This window comes from Colletotrichum lupini, chromosome 2 (genome assembly GCF_023278565.1).
Source record: "Colletotrichum lupini chromosome 2, complete sequence".
NCBI classification, from domain to species: Eukaryota; Fungi; Ascomycota; class Sordariomycetes; order Glomerellales; family Glomerellaceae; genus Colletotrichum; species Colletotrichum lupini.
The window spans coordinates 1,689,172-1,704,643 of record NC_064675.1 but is presented as its reverse complement, the minus strand read 5'-3'; the positions used below and the strand labels follow the sequence as shown (position 1 = coordinate 1,704,643).

Here is a 15,472-nt window from a genome sequence, read left to right as displayed (position 1 = left end):
CGGCTTAAAAGTACTTTGACAACGCGCCTTTCCAAATAGTACATACCGAAGAGCATTGCCTTTGGCTTCGTCTTTGTGGATAGCAATCTTGCTTACGCCCCAAATAGAGTGGAAGTGTAAGATGGAGGCACCACCTTGGGTGTGCCGTAGACTCTTTGTAGACAAGCAGGACAACATGATCTCAGGTGTCCTCGGTTTGGAACTGGGCTGGGCTCCAACGAATCACCCTTAATGAGGGCTTTCGTCGTTCGAGGAAATTTGGTAGGAAAGCTGATCTTTTTGCATTTTCTCATCACATTTAGGATATTCGACACAGAGTCGGGAATGCTAGGCTGACTGTAACCTTGGAATTTCCGTCTCTGATTACCCTATCCTTGAATCCCAATACTGAAGCCGGTGATCCACCAGGTAGCCCAATCCTTCACCTTCTCAATCCCAAAGACTAAAGACTTTGGTCTTGAAAGCATATCTAGACTTTGCCAAGAGCGCATGACCGACCGTCAGCTAGAAGGATCTCACATATGGTACACATAAGTTGTGTTCGGCTGGGTACGCGTCTCAAAGGCCTCAAGCTCCTCCTGAACAACATCACGGGCTAGACCCTCCATATTCTCTCCAAAGTCCTCCTCGATCTCGGCCTTCACATCCTTGTGCAGATCGGTCTTCATAGCGTCCTTGACCTTGGTAACCTCGGCAGCAACGGTAACGGGGACCAACGCCTCGATCTGAGAAAGCATCCACTGAGAGTCATCGCCGGTCTTCTTCTTGATGGCATCATCCATCTGCTTGAAAAGCTGGTTCTTGAAGTAGAAGTCGAGAGCGTCCTGCAAGTTGGCGACGACACACTCTTGAATGATAGGAACAGCACCTCGAATAGCAGGGAGCATGTGCTCCTCAGTCTTGGCCGCAGGAGTGGTGCCAATGGCTCGCTGGGCGTCGTGCACAATCTTAGAGACATCGTTCTTGATCTCTCCCTTCATGGTGTCTTTGAGCTGGTCCAGGGCATCTTGCGTGAGAGCGACCTTGATTCTGTTGAAGACCTCTTCTTTGATCTCATTCTTCAGCTCATTGTTGACTTCGTTCTGGATCTCCTTAAGCTCGGCAATGACACTGCCCTTGACGTCCTCCATGATGTCGTACTTTAGCTGGCTAACCATCTCAAGTCTCATCTCGCGCTTGACGTCCTGCTTGACCTTGAACGTGATGTCGCGCTTGAGGATACGCTTCAGCTCCTCTCTGAGCTCATAGTAGAGGCGGCCCTTGATGTCGCCGGTGAGCTCCTGAGAGAGCTCCTGGATGAGACGCTCTTCGATTGAGCGCTTGAATTCTCCGTCGACTCTTGCCTGAAGCTCCTTCTTGAGCTCGTTCTTGAGTTCATGCATGATGTGAGCCATGAAAGCAGCGGTGTTGTCGCTGGGGAGCACCTGATCAAAGACAGGCGTCTCCTTTGACAGGCTGACGGAACGGTGGAACAAGGGAGAGTTGCGATTGACAGAGGTGTCCTCAAGGGAAGAGATGTCGGACAGAGTTGAACGCCCAGACTTGATACCCTTCGAGCCAGACAAGGCGTCCTTGGACGCTCTAGAGATAGGTTGCCAGCAGCAATCGTCAACGGTGTCCTTGATAGGGCTGACGTTATTAATGCCCTCGATGTTGTTGGTATATTCAGTCGTCGTAGCGCTGCCGGTGCGGCCAGAAGCGGCAGGGCGGTGAACGTGGTGCTCGTTTGCCATAAGCTCAATCGGCTCACGATTCAAGGCTTGGATGATGCGCTTCTTGTTGTCGGCCTCCATCTTAATGTGCTGCTGCTTCTCATTCTCAAAGGCTTCCTGAGCCGCAGCAATCTTTTTGTTGGTCTCGTCGAGACTGGCATTCAAGGCGGCTCTCTCCATCATGAGCTCCTACAGATCCATGGTCAGTATTGTAATCATCGGCGCTCATCAATCACATCGTAGATTCATCACTGTCAACAAAAACCAGCGTGAGCACTCACCTCGATGAGGTCGATAGATTTGACAGTCTCAGGAACGAGATGCATCTTGGCGAGCTGGTACACCTGCAATGATCAGCAAAATGAATCAAAATTGGTGTGCAAAGAAATTCTTGCTTTTGGTACGCGTTGTCTTGTGATACTTGTTGAACTTTTATTTTGGGGGATGCTTGAACGTGAAGATCGCAAGGTGAAATGAATTATGGTGCGAAGTGCGAGCGGAAGCGTGTGTATGAGAGGGGAAGAGTGAGGCAATGTGCGGGTGAGAGAAAATAGAGGATGCGGCTGGTAGAACGCGAGATTGTTTTGATAGCGCGTTGGGAGGCCGTCTCATAGATTCCTGAGTGGGAAGGCGCGATCGAGGGAGGAGCTAGGCTTGGAGGTTGAGGCAGGTGCCAGCCATCAAACCCAGACTCACCTCACCTTCACCGTTATCCTCACCCTGGCCTTAGGTGAGAAGCATTCCAGGCACTCCAGCTTACAGACAAGATGCCTGAGGTATTTCTCTCTGTCTAGCTACCGGACGAAGAAAGGAACTTGTCAACTGCTATATAATGGAAGACGGAACGGGGCGGCTTCTTATCGAGCTCTCAACAGCATTAATCCGGGTTGTAGCAAAGTCTCTTTACGCCGTGTTGCCTGTATGAACCACCCACTTGATGAGAAAGATTTATCGAACTTAAGTTTAGCCGGATATAAATACAAATAATATATTAGTATCCCTATTATAAGGTAGTTAGTTCGAACCGTGGGTTAACGAAGAAATTAATTAAACTATATAAATATTTACGTAATAAGTATAAAAAGGAGGTTCTAACCGTAGGTTAAGCTAGTTATAATAATTATAAATAGGGCCCCTAATTAGCCCCTATATAGTTAGTTATATACTACGGTTAAATTAGATTTCTAATTTAATATTAACTTTTTTTTTTTTTTAATTTACTTATTATAGTTAGAAATATAATTCGACCTCGGGTCCGTTTATTAAGTCGTTTCTTTTTATTCCTTTTTTCTATTCTTTTTATATAATTCATCTTTTTATTTATATATTAACTTTTTTATTACTTACGAATTACTTTAACCCCTTATTAAGTACTATTTTATAAAAATATTAATAAGGTTATTATTATTATTAATTTAACGGATTTTAAGTATCTTATGCTTTTTATATAATTACCTAAGGGCTATAATATTAATTATAAGCCTCTTTTTTTTTTTTTTTTTCAATTTAATAAAGTATTTATATAGTAAATAAGAATTAGTATAAATAATTATTAAGATCGGTAAAAAGCTAAACTAATTAGTAATCTTCTTTAATATTATTAAAATTACGTAAGAAAAATTAACGCTATTAATTATATTATAAACCTCTAACGTAAGTATACTTCTTATTATTTACTTATTTTTAGTTAATAAGTAATAAATTATATTACTATATATAATAAATTCGCTTTTACTTATACTCTTATTAACTAGGATAATAATATACTTCAATTATAAAGTAAGGTTATTATTATTTATAAATAACTTATTAATAAAGACGTAGAGCTTATTTATTATTAGGTTAATTAAGTAGTAAACGAGGCCTTAATTAAGATTTATTTATTACTATTTAAGCCGCTTATTAAATACTTCGACGTCTCGTTTAGTTAAATTTATAGCTTATACTATTTTAATATAATTAAAAGTTACTTTAAGCTAATATATACTTATAATATATACCCCTCGCGCGAGCTTAGCTTTATACCGCTTTTTAATATTAATTACGTTCGGATTAATAAAGTTAATTTTTTCGCCCTACCCTTTTTATTAAAAAACGATAGTTTTCTTTTTAATAATAAAAATCTTATTATTAAATACTAGGGGGGTTTTTATTATAAGGACCTCTTTTAGCTTTGCTATAAAGCTTATTTTTTAGAGCTTTTTATCCTCCTTTTTTATAAAATTAATATTAAATAGACTTAATATATTATCGGTCTATATTTTAATAATCCTAAATTAGTCGCTTTTATACTTAGAAATTAGTAAGTACGGGTCGTACGTAAATATAATTATTAATAATTAATTAATATAAAAATCGTAATATATAGCCTACTAATAAATACCTAATTCTCTAGTATAGTTATCTAAGCTTACTTTCCGTTAGGTAATTAATTAACTTCGTATTATTAATAATCTTTATAAACGCATACCTCTATCGTCGTTCGACTATCTCGAAGTACTTATTACTAAATATTCTATTCTTTATATTATTAAAAATAATACTTAGTTAATCTATATCTTTTAAATATAAAAGAAATAGGGTATTAATAAGTAAAATATAAAAAATTATCGTTCCGAAGTACGTCTCTACTTCTACCGTACTTAGAATAACGATTTTTTTACCTAAACTAAAACTAATTTTTATAATACTTATTATTAACGTATTAAGTATTACTAGCGCGATTTTTTTATAATATTTAGAATTACCCTTTTCCTTTTATTAACTATTATAATACCTTAGTATTTAAAATAATCCCTTAGAAATTATTTAAGCCGTACTTTTCGTTTATATAGAATACTTATATAAGCTTAGTATTTAAGTAATCTAAGTAATATAAAAAGGACCTTTCTAACTACCCCTAGATTTATTTAGTATTATTTTTTCTTTTTTAAATATTAAAAAAAGTAACGTCTTCTCTTTAAGTATTAAAAAAATAGACTTTAGCCTTATTAAATTTACCCTTTTAACTACCTCTATATTTATTATTTAAGGGACCTTCCCTTACTATTTATAAATAAAAGCCCGCTTATTAAAAGCTTTTATTACTATTTATTCGTTTGTTACGGCAGTGGGCATTAGGGCCCTGTGGGCCCTGTGGCTCAGCCTTAGGCTATACGGCTAAGCTCTTAGTAGTTACGTAACGAGCTAGACCGCTAGGCCTAAAGGGCTAGCCCGTTACCTTCTACTTATTATTCTATTTTTTCCCTTTTTATATTAAGTCTTTAGTTAATTAGGTTAATATAGTAGCGTTCTAACCTACTTCGAGTTCCCTTTTATAATACTACTTAACGTTACTTAATTAACTATTCTTTAAAAACGGAATAATAATATCTTAATTAATTAATTACTAGCTACCCTTATTAAGAAAGCGTATAAGAGAGCTAAGCGATAGCTAACTAAATTAATTATATATTAGTATTATAATTAATATTTTTTAAATATATACCCCCTTTATTAAATATAATAGTTAGAGGATATAATTAAAGAGGCTAGGTCTTTTTTTATACTAACGGCTTTTAATAAAGTTACTATTTTTATAAGTCCTAATAGAGCGTTATAAGTCCTAATAAAAGTACTAAGCTCTTAGTTATTAATTTTAAGGTCGCGCTATTTAACTAGCTAATAGAGCGCTTTTTACCCTTTACTACTTAGGCTAATTACTTAGCGTACTTTAATAACCTAGCTAACTAGCTTACCTTACTTATTTATATCTATAATAATATCCTTTTTAAAAAGAATATTAAGTAGTATATCGACCTCGACCTTATTTAAGAGTTATATTTTAAAAACGATAAAAAGACCCTACTTAAATAAATCGAATAGTAGCTAAAGATATATATTACTTAGTACTAATTAGAATAAGTCCTAGCTTTTATTATTAACTAGCTAAGTAATAGTACTAAGTACTTATATATAATAACCCGTAAGAACCTCGACCTTATATATATTATTATTATAAAGTTCCGTATTATAAAAAAAGCCCTTACCTAAGCCTATATTAGTAACGTAGCTATAGCTAAAAGGCTAGAGTAATTAAAAAACGGCTCTTAGGCTAGTTCTATTTAGAATATTATTACTTTTAGCGTATTAAAGTAGTAATTAGTATATTTAAAAACGTAGGGTAGCTATAAAACTACTCTAGCCTCGTCCTATCCCGTTACTTATAGTTCTTAAAAAATACTTAACGTACTTAGTTTTATAAATAATAATATTAATTTTAAGTTCGATTATTAGTTTTAGCGTATTACAAAGCGCTTAGAAAATACTAATTATAATACGGATAAGTACTACTTAGAGTATATTATTAATAAGATTAGAAATAGCGCTACGGAATTTATATACTTAATACTAATTTTTAATAAGATTATTATAACTAAGTAGCTACTCTATAAGCTTAAGTCGGCTTATATTAGCCCGACTACTATAAATAACGCTAGTTATAAACTAAATATACTTACGATTATATTTAAAAACGTTTACTAAAAGCGCTCTATATTTACTAAGCTCGTGCGTATTAATAAGCTTTTAAAGTCTTAATAAAAGCGCCGTTTTTATAATAAGCTATTTATATATTTTCGTAACTAGGCTATATTAAAATACTTAGATAATACGGCTACTTTTTAAAAATATACTAAGTACGTTACTTAGTTAGCTAACGTAATATAGCCCCCTTTTATAGAGGGCCGCCCGGTTAAGGCTTTTAATTAAACTTACTAAACCTCGGGTAAAAATAATAAAAATAATAAAAGTAGCGGAAATAATAAAAGTACTAGGGGTACTAAATAGGACCGAGGTCGTACCTTTACCCGCGAGACGATCCCTAAAGCCCTATATTAAAAATTTAAAAATAATAGCGCTTATTTCGTTTATAATAATACTAAATATATCTCTAAGGACTACCCTAAGAAGCCGAAGATTACTATAATTATTATTAATATTACTACGGGCCCTATTAAAATAGAGTTGGGTTTAGAAAACTAAAACCCTTAGTAAAAATAAACTCTTAGCTAGGGGATATATATAAAAAGAATAGAAAATTAGTAATTAATTTAGTAAACTTATAGGATCTCGTACGGGGCTAGCCCCTTAAAATAAAGCTTATATTAATATTTAATAAATATAGAATTCGCTTAAGAGCCTTATTTAATACGGGAGTTAATAAGTACGGATTTATAAATAACTACGTAACCCTTTTATTATAATAGTTCTATACAGCCCTATCTTATAAATTATATTACTTAATCCTTACTACCGGGTTTAATAAAAAGCAATTAAATAATACTAGCGTAGTATAAACCGCTAATTTATATATTAATTAATAGGTCTTTTTAAAAGTACCCCTCTTTTAGTTTAACACGGGCCGCTACGACCTAATCCTAAGGTAGAAGTAGTTTAAATACTACGGAGTAAACTCTAATATTTATTATTAATAGCTAATATAGCTTAAGGACTTATTATTATAAAAAACGCCCTCTATTATTATTAGGGATATTGAGGACTTATATACCCCAGAAGTTATTAATATATAATATTAAATCGACGCTAACTACTAGTAGGACCTATTTAAAATAGATATAACCCGCTATAACTAAAAACTTTAGTAATAGTAAGTAAAGGGTATATTAATTAGGATATTACTACGCCCGCTAAAAACGACGGCCCGCTAAATATAATAGTTAAACAAGGCTAAGAATATAAAGAAAATAGATCGCGCCCTTAATAGTATTAATATTACCCCCGCGGAAAGGGCTAGGTAATAAAAACTATACTTAGTAATAGTATAAATAAATATTACTTTTATTAGCGCTCCCGATTTTAAAAAGAACTTAAGGTAGAACGACGTTAAAATAGGCTCTATATTACTTTATAAGCTTAACTATATTATAAAAAATAAAAAAGAAGAAGCAGACCCCTTATATAATAATAACTAAGTTACTTATAACCTTATAGTAACGAACTTATTAAAGTATTTATAACCTTAAACTGACATTTTTAATAAAGTAGTTAGTAATATATTAGCGCTTTATAAGCTATATAATTATAAAATCGAGCTCTTAAATAGTAATAAAGAGAAGCTAACTTACTACTCTTTATATAAGTAGTTAATACCGGAGCTAGAGGTTATAAGAGCCTATTTATTAAAGTATTTATAAAAGGGATTTATTAAGCTAAGTAATACTCTTTTTACGTTACTGACGCTATTTATAAAAAAATATAATAATAATCTGCGCTTTTACGTTAACTTTTATAAGCTTAATAAGGTTATAAAAAAAGACTACTACTTATTATTACTTATTAATAAGACCCTCGCGTAGCTAAATAGAATAAAAATATTTACTAAACTAAATATTAAGTAGGCCTTTTACTATATTTACCTCGACCTAGCCTCTAAGGACTTAACGACGTTTAGAACTTATTACGGGGTATATAAATATAAAGTAGTACTCTTCGGGCTCTATAATAGGCTTATTACGTATTAATAATATATAAACGAGATACTAATAAAGTACTTAAATAACTTCTATATAGTATATATAAATAATATCTTAATCTTTTTAAACAACCCCCTTTAATACTAAGAATACGTTATTAAAGTACTAAACTACTTATAAAAAGTAGGCTTATAAATAAATATTAAGAAGTACGAATTTAGTATTATTTTTATAAAGTACCTAGGCTTTATAGTTTTTATAAAAAGTATATAGCTTAATAAAAAGAAAGTCTTTATAATTAGAGACTAGAAGCTACTTATATTACTTAAAAATATTTAGTCTTTTTTTAGGTTTTATAACTTTTATAAAAGATTTATAAAAAACTATAGCTACTTAGCTAGGCCCCTTACGAGGCTAATAAGTAAGGGAGTTCTTTTTAACTTTAGTACCGATTATAAAATGGCTTTTAAGGCTATAAAGCTAGTACTAATATTAGTACTTATCCTTTACTATTTTAAGCTAGAGCTACTGACGTAGTTAAAAACCGACGCTTTTAACTTAGTATGCGCTAGAGCGCTATTATAATAATAATAAAATAACGGGTTATAATACTTAATAGCTTTTTATTTAAAAATAATAAGCGGCGTAGAGCTTAACTATGCTATTTATAATAAAAAAATATTAATAATAATACTATACTTAGAGGAATAGCGCGCGGAGCTTATAAACTATAAATATAAGTTCGACGTTATTATAAATTATTAATTATTACTATTCTTTATAACTAAGCGCTTACTTAACTTATAATAAGCTTACTAAGCCGGTACGCTAACGGACTTTAATTTTTAAATTTACTACTACTTAGAAAAAGAGAACGTACTAACTAACGCCCTCTTATTAAAAACGGAGGATATCCGTATTTAATAAGTATTAAAAAAGGTTAATAAGACTTAAGTCCTCTTATTATTAAGATTACTATCCCTTAATATTATAATAGAACTATGAGCGCTATTAAGTACTATAGTTAGTTAACTATAGCTTATAATTAGCTTACTCTTATTAAAAAACGAGCTCTAGGGGTACTTATTAATAAAAAAGATTTTAAAGCTTAATAAAAACTTTATTATAGCGTCCCTTATACTAATATAAGTATTAATAACTAAAGAGTACGAGCGCTAGTTCATTTAAAATAACGGATTATTAATAATAAATAAGAAGCTCGTAATACTTAAAAAAAAGAACTTTTATATTATAGTTATTTACGAGGTTTATAAGTAAAAGCTCCTCGCTTACTTAGGGCGTAATAAAGTCGTAAAAATAATTAAATAGTAATATTATTAGCCGGGCTTAATAGCGGATACTTATTAATACATACGGAACTATTATACTTATTACTAATTATAAAAGCTACGTAATAAGCTTCTAAGAGAGCTAAGGCTATTTTTAATACCCGACTACTCGTAATAGCACATTTTTATTAACTTTATAACTATCCTTACTAATTAAAAAGGATTTAATAATATTTAAATAATAGTAGACTACCTAAGTAAAAGGGCAATATTTATTTTTTATTATAAAACTACTATAGTAAAGGATATAAGCTGGATATTTTATAAATAAGTACTATTTATCTTCGGCTTATTAAAGACTATTATATCGGACCGAGGCCCCTAATTTATCTCTAATTTCTAAAAGAAGCTTTATAAGATTTATAAAGTTAAGCTATAGCTATTAACGGCTAACTACCCCTAAATAAACGGCTAAATAGAGGTACTAAACTAGTATATTTTATAATAGTTAAGATTACTAATTAACTAGTACTAAAATAATTAGAGCGATATATTACCCGTAGTCGACTTTACTTATACTACTTAGCTTAGCGAGACTATAGGGCTATTATTATATAAAATGGAATTCGGTTATTAGCTATAGCTCTTTTTTAACTAGTCTAAGCGAACTTACTAATTTAGCTTTATAAAAAAGAAGCTAAACTATACTAATACGTAGCGTATAGCCTAGGGAATATATAAGGCCTAGGAGACCGCTAGGGGTAATATAAAAGTCGCTTAGGTATAATATAAAAAGTATACTAACCGCTACTAGCGCCTAAACGACTTAAAGCTAGGGGACCGGGTTTTTATTAATACTTCGTATTAGAAGTTTATTAACATAAATAAATTATAATAGCCATAAGCCGGGCTATAGCCTATCGTTAATACTAAATAGGGGGGTATATAAATTATAGAACTATTAATAAGTAGCTAGGTATACCTAGTTTTCTACCTAAATAAGTTAAAAAAGGCTATTAACGACTTATTACCTAGGTAGAACTAAGACCTACTACTACTAATTATTAATAATAATAATAAATTAAAGTACGAGGTTTTAAAAGTTATTAAATTACGCTTATATGAGGGAAAACTATAGTACTAAGTAGATTAAAAAGGATATAATACGGACCCGACTTAGTATAACGTAAAGAGCTTTAGGTATATATTAATAGCGCTCTAGGCGTTTTATTACTAATACTTAATTACTAAGGGCCCGCTATAAAACGTAAATATATAAATAGAAGCCGCCGCGGTTAATAATTTATTATTACCGAGGGACGACGATAATATAATAATAGTAATTATAGCTATAGATTTATTAAAATAAGGGGTAATTTAGAGGTTTATTTTTAGTATTATAAATAGCGCCCTCTAATATAGAGGGGGGGGTAATATTATAATAATAAGTATTAGGGCCCTATGGGCCCTATAGCTTAGCCTTAGGCTACGAGGCTAAGCTCTTAGTAATTATATAACGAGCTAGACCGCTAGGCCTAAAGGGTTAGCCCGCTAGCTTCTGCTTATTATTCTATTTTTTCCCTCTTTACGTTAAGTCTTTAGTTAATTAGGTTAATATAGTAGCGTTCCGACTTACCTCGAGTTCCCTTTCGTAATACGTTTAGCTTTATATATTCTCTAAAAGCTAACGGGATAAAAAAAAAGTAGTTTATATTATTAATTTTATTGTAATCTAATTCGTTAGTATAAGGGGTAATATCTTCTTTATTTTCTAAATTCTTTATAAAGGGCGGATATTCTAAGCCGCTACTTTAGCTACTATTACTAAGTTCCGTACCCCTAGATCTATTTTTATATATAATAAGAAATTAGTTAAACTAACGAGGGCTAGTTTTACTATTTATTACCCTCGACTTTTTATACTATTTATATAATTTAGTACGCTCTTTTTTAAAGTAGTTACTTAACTAATATTTATCCTTTTTATAAATATAATATTACTTTTTTTATTACTCTATTTATAAATTAAATCTTAGCTTATTTAACGAATTTAGGCCTTCTTATTAATAATTACTATATCTAGCCTCTTTTCTTTTTTTATTATACGTTTAATTAACTTAATATTATTAATAAGGGCTATTATATACTTAGAAATAGGTTTAGTATGGTATTTTTATTTTAATATTAAAGTTAAATCTTAGCCTTAAGTAAAGCGTCTTATAGTCTTTAAGTACTTAGTATAGGGTTATTTTTATCTTTAGTACGCGCTAAATTATAATATAAAAATATTTAACTTTTTATTTATTAGTTCCCTTATTTAGCTAGGTTTTTACTAATTTATTAATTCGATTAATAAGCTTTTTAAAGATCTTTACTCGTAATTTACTTTTTATTATCCTAGCTATAAATATAAAAAAAATCGCTTATAACTTAAATAAGAGCTCTAGGTTCTTATTATAAGTCTTAAAGTAGCTTCGGATTATATTAATTATATTAAGAAAGTCGTTTCGATTAAAATTACGTACTATTTCGTAGTAATAATTAGAGGCTTTATTTATAAATACGATATTAATTACTAAATACTATTAATATTCCTTAATTCCGACTTTTCTATAATAATTATAAAATATTATTAGGGTTTTTTATAAAACCTTATACTTCCCTCTAGAGTATAATTTCTTTTTTAAAAAGATCTTTTTAAGGTTTATAAATTACTTCGTATTTATTACTAAATCTTTAATATTTATATACGATCCTTGCGTTATTACGTATTATTAATAACTTCGAGTTATTTACTTCCTCTTTTATTAACTAATTAGTATTAAATTTCGTATTAGTAATAGCAACGAGCTACAGATTAAAATAAGCAGAATTATTAATTATCGTATTTTTAATACTATATTTTACTTCTATATATCTTTTTATAATAATAAATCTTTATTAATAATTATAGGGAGGAAATCTAGGTCGTTTACCCTTTTTCTAAATTTATTAAAGTAATTATACGCTCTATTAACTTATACTTAGTTCTATAATACGAATACCTTTTTTATAATTATTATTATTAATATTTCGTATAGCTCTTATAATTATAATTACGCTAATAATACCCCTCGCTTATAGAGGAATTTATTAACTATTTTTATAATTCTTAGGCTTACACTTGCGAACTATTTATTTAATTAGTAACTAAGGTCGTTTATAATTTTATAAAATAGAAGTTACTCTTATAACCCCTTTTTTTTATAAACCTTAGTTAAATAAATTAATATTACGTTAATTTACTTATTATTAAGCTAATCCGTAATTTTATATATCTACGTCCCTTAATAATCTAGGTTAATATTTACCTATTTATAAAAAATTAGGATTCTATTTAGGATTAAGTTTCGTTTTTTTCTTTTTTACCTTAACTCGCTAAGGGTCGTACTTTAGCTTATGCTTATATTAGTAATTACTAGCGTATTTAATCTTAATAAAAATATATTTAATTTACGCACTAATTATAATAAATCCGTACTTTTACTACTTAACGAATTTATTAAGGTCTTAGAAATTTCTACTTTTTTTTACTATTTTATTATTACTCTTATTTTTATTATCTTTAATAATTACTATTACTTTTTTAAATTACTAGCTATCGTACTTATTAAGATTTTCTTTTTTATTTAGTATAAAAGGGTAGGTTTTAGTAATTCCTTTTTTTAATAATAACAATAGACGTTTATATTACTATAAAAAGATATAATAATTAGTTTTAAAATCTTTACTAATTACTAATTTCTACTATTCCGTATACTTTTAATTTCCTAAGCTTCGTACTCTCCGTAATTTCTAAATAGCTTCCTTTCTTAACTTACTTTTTTTAAAATAGTATTCTATAAAAATAGTTAAAAATAAATACTAAGTAGCTCGTAAAAAAGCTAAATAGGTTATTAAGTACGGTTAGTAAAGTTAAGTCCTTTTTTTTATAAAATTGCGGGCTTTAAAAACTTATCAAAAATACTACTTATTACTTATACTTAGTAAGGCTAAATACTTTAAAAATCTTTTCTTTTACTACTTTTTAATACCCTATTTTATATTTTTTAAATAGTCTTTTTTATAGCTTAATTATAATTAAGTAATTATTACTTATTAATAATCCCTTTTATTACTTAGTTAATTTTTCGAACTTAGTAATCGTATACTAAGAGCTAGTATAAAAAAAGCTCTCTAATAACTTTTTAAAAGATTCTTTTTTATTTTCTTTAGAGCCGTATTTTCTTAGCCTTTTTTTAAGTTAATAATAACTATAATAGGAAGTTATAAAACTACTTTAGGGTAGCCGCCTTTTTTTAAGTTAATCTTTAAGATTTATAATATTCTTAACTTAATATTATTAGGACCTCTAAATCCCCTCTTCTCTTATTAAACCGTCCTTTGTATTATATTCCTAAGTAATACTTAGGGGGTAGTTAAGGGGGTTATAAAGAGATTATTTAAATTATAAGCTTCGAGGTCGTATTTATAAAATCCTTATATAGTGGTTTTTTTTTAGCTTTATAAATATAAAAGATCGACCTTAACGGGATTACGTTTTTAAAAGAAATTATATAATATAATATACTTTTTAACTATATAATACGCGTAATATATTCTAAGTACGCGCTTAACGTAATATAATAATTTTAATATAAAAACCGCTATTTAATTTAGGATAAGTAAGCTGCCCTGCGGCGGCGCTAGCTAAAAAGGTTAATAGTAAAGGTCGGCCGTAATAGTTAGTTATAATAATTGGCCGTAATAATTAAAAGCGGCCTTCTTTAATTATAGAAGTTCTAAATTTTAATAATAACGTAGAGGTTTTTAAAAAAAAAGGGCTAAATAAGCTAATATTTACTATTTTTCGTACTAAAGCTTATAAAAATTCTTTTTATCCTTATCGCTTTTAATATTACTTAACGCTACTCTCTATTTAAACTAAATAAATTTACTAAACAAATTTACTAAATAAATTTACTAAATAAATCTATTAAATAAATTTATTAAATAAATTTACTAAATAAACTTATTAATATATAAACTACTACTTAAATAGCTAGTTAGATAACTAGTTAAGAAGTTAGCTAATTAAAATACTATTTCGACGAGAACCTCTTAGTATATGGTTAGTAATTAGTAGGCTAGAACTCTCTAAAAATACCCGTTAATAAGTCTACTCTTCTCGGGCTAGGTGCCCTCAGCTAGTTCAATACTATAACTATTATAACTAACGTAAGTACGCCCGAGGATTAGTAAAGTACTTTTTAATAATACGGAATTTAGCTAAGTAATAGTACGAACGCCGTAAATAGCTAAGCTAATATAAATATTAAGATTTAGTATATCGACGCTAATTTAGTTATAATAATTATAATAAATAGGCTAGAGGTATATAAGGTTAGGGTAATAAGCTAGCGCTTTAAATAGCTCTTATAAGACCCCCTAAGTAATAATAATACTTATATAAAAAAATAGATTATACTAAACCTAGCTACTTACGTAGGCTAGTATTAAGAAGTTTTATATATATTAAAATAAGTAAAGCTCGCCCTATAAATAGCTAGAAGCGGTAGAAGGTTAGGAGCTATTAATAAAAAGGAGATAATAGTCGAGTTAGTTAACTACTATTTTAGTTAGTAATTAGGTATAGAGCGTATTATACCCAGTTTTCCTTAATACGTAATATATAGTACGGCCCCGGCGGATTACTCCGTCGGGGGAATAAAATCCTTATAATATTAGGACTTTTTATATATTATAAATCTCTTAGTTTTATAACTCTTATATAGGTTCTTACTATACTTATTAAAAATATTTATATTTAAAAATCTTTTTTTTTAATTACGCAGTGCTTTTTTATATTATATTATTAAGCTCGTCCGTCGCGCTAATTACTTAAATAAGTAGTTATTACGTAAATTTTTTTTTTTACCGATTTAACTAGTTAATCTTTAATTATAGGCCGGCTACGGAA

The 15,472-nt window shown here is 29.7% G+C and overlaps 2 protein-coding genes across 2 annotated transcripts; both read right to left on the bottom strand.

Annotated features, from left to right (window-relative positions):
* Nucleotides 1–515: 515 nt before the first annotated feature.
* CLUP02_02880 (uncharacterized protein) lies at nt 516–2,038 on the bottom strand (the record flags this gene model as incomplete). The annotated part of the gene is made up of 2 exons (XM_049281908.1): nt 516–1,901; nt 1,994–2,038. 2 exons carry the CDS (start codon nt 2,036–2,038, stop codon nt 516–518), a joined length of 1,431 nt encoding a protein of 476 aa, XP_049139051.1.
* A 2,221-nt stretch (nt 2,039–4,259) lies between these two features.
* Nucleotides 4,260–4,418, bottom strand: CLUP02_02879 (uncharacterized protein; the record flags this gene model as incomplete). The annotated part of the gene is made up of 1 exon (XM_049281907.1): nt 4,260–4,418. A coding segment is annotated over one exon (159 nt), but the record flags the coding sequence as incomplete, so codon positions are not given.
* Between the last annotated feature and the right edge of the window lie 11,054 nt (nt 4,419–15,472).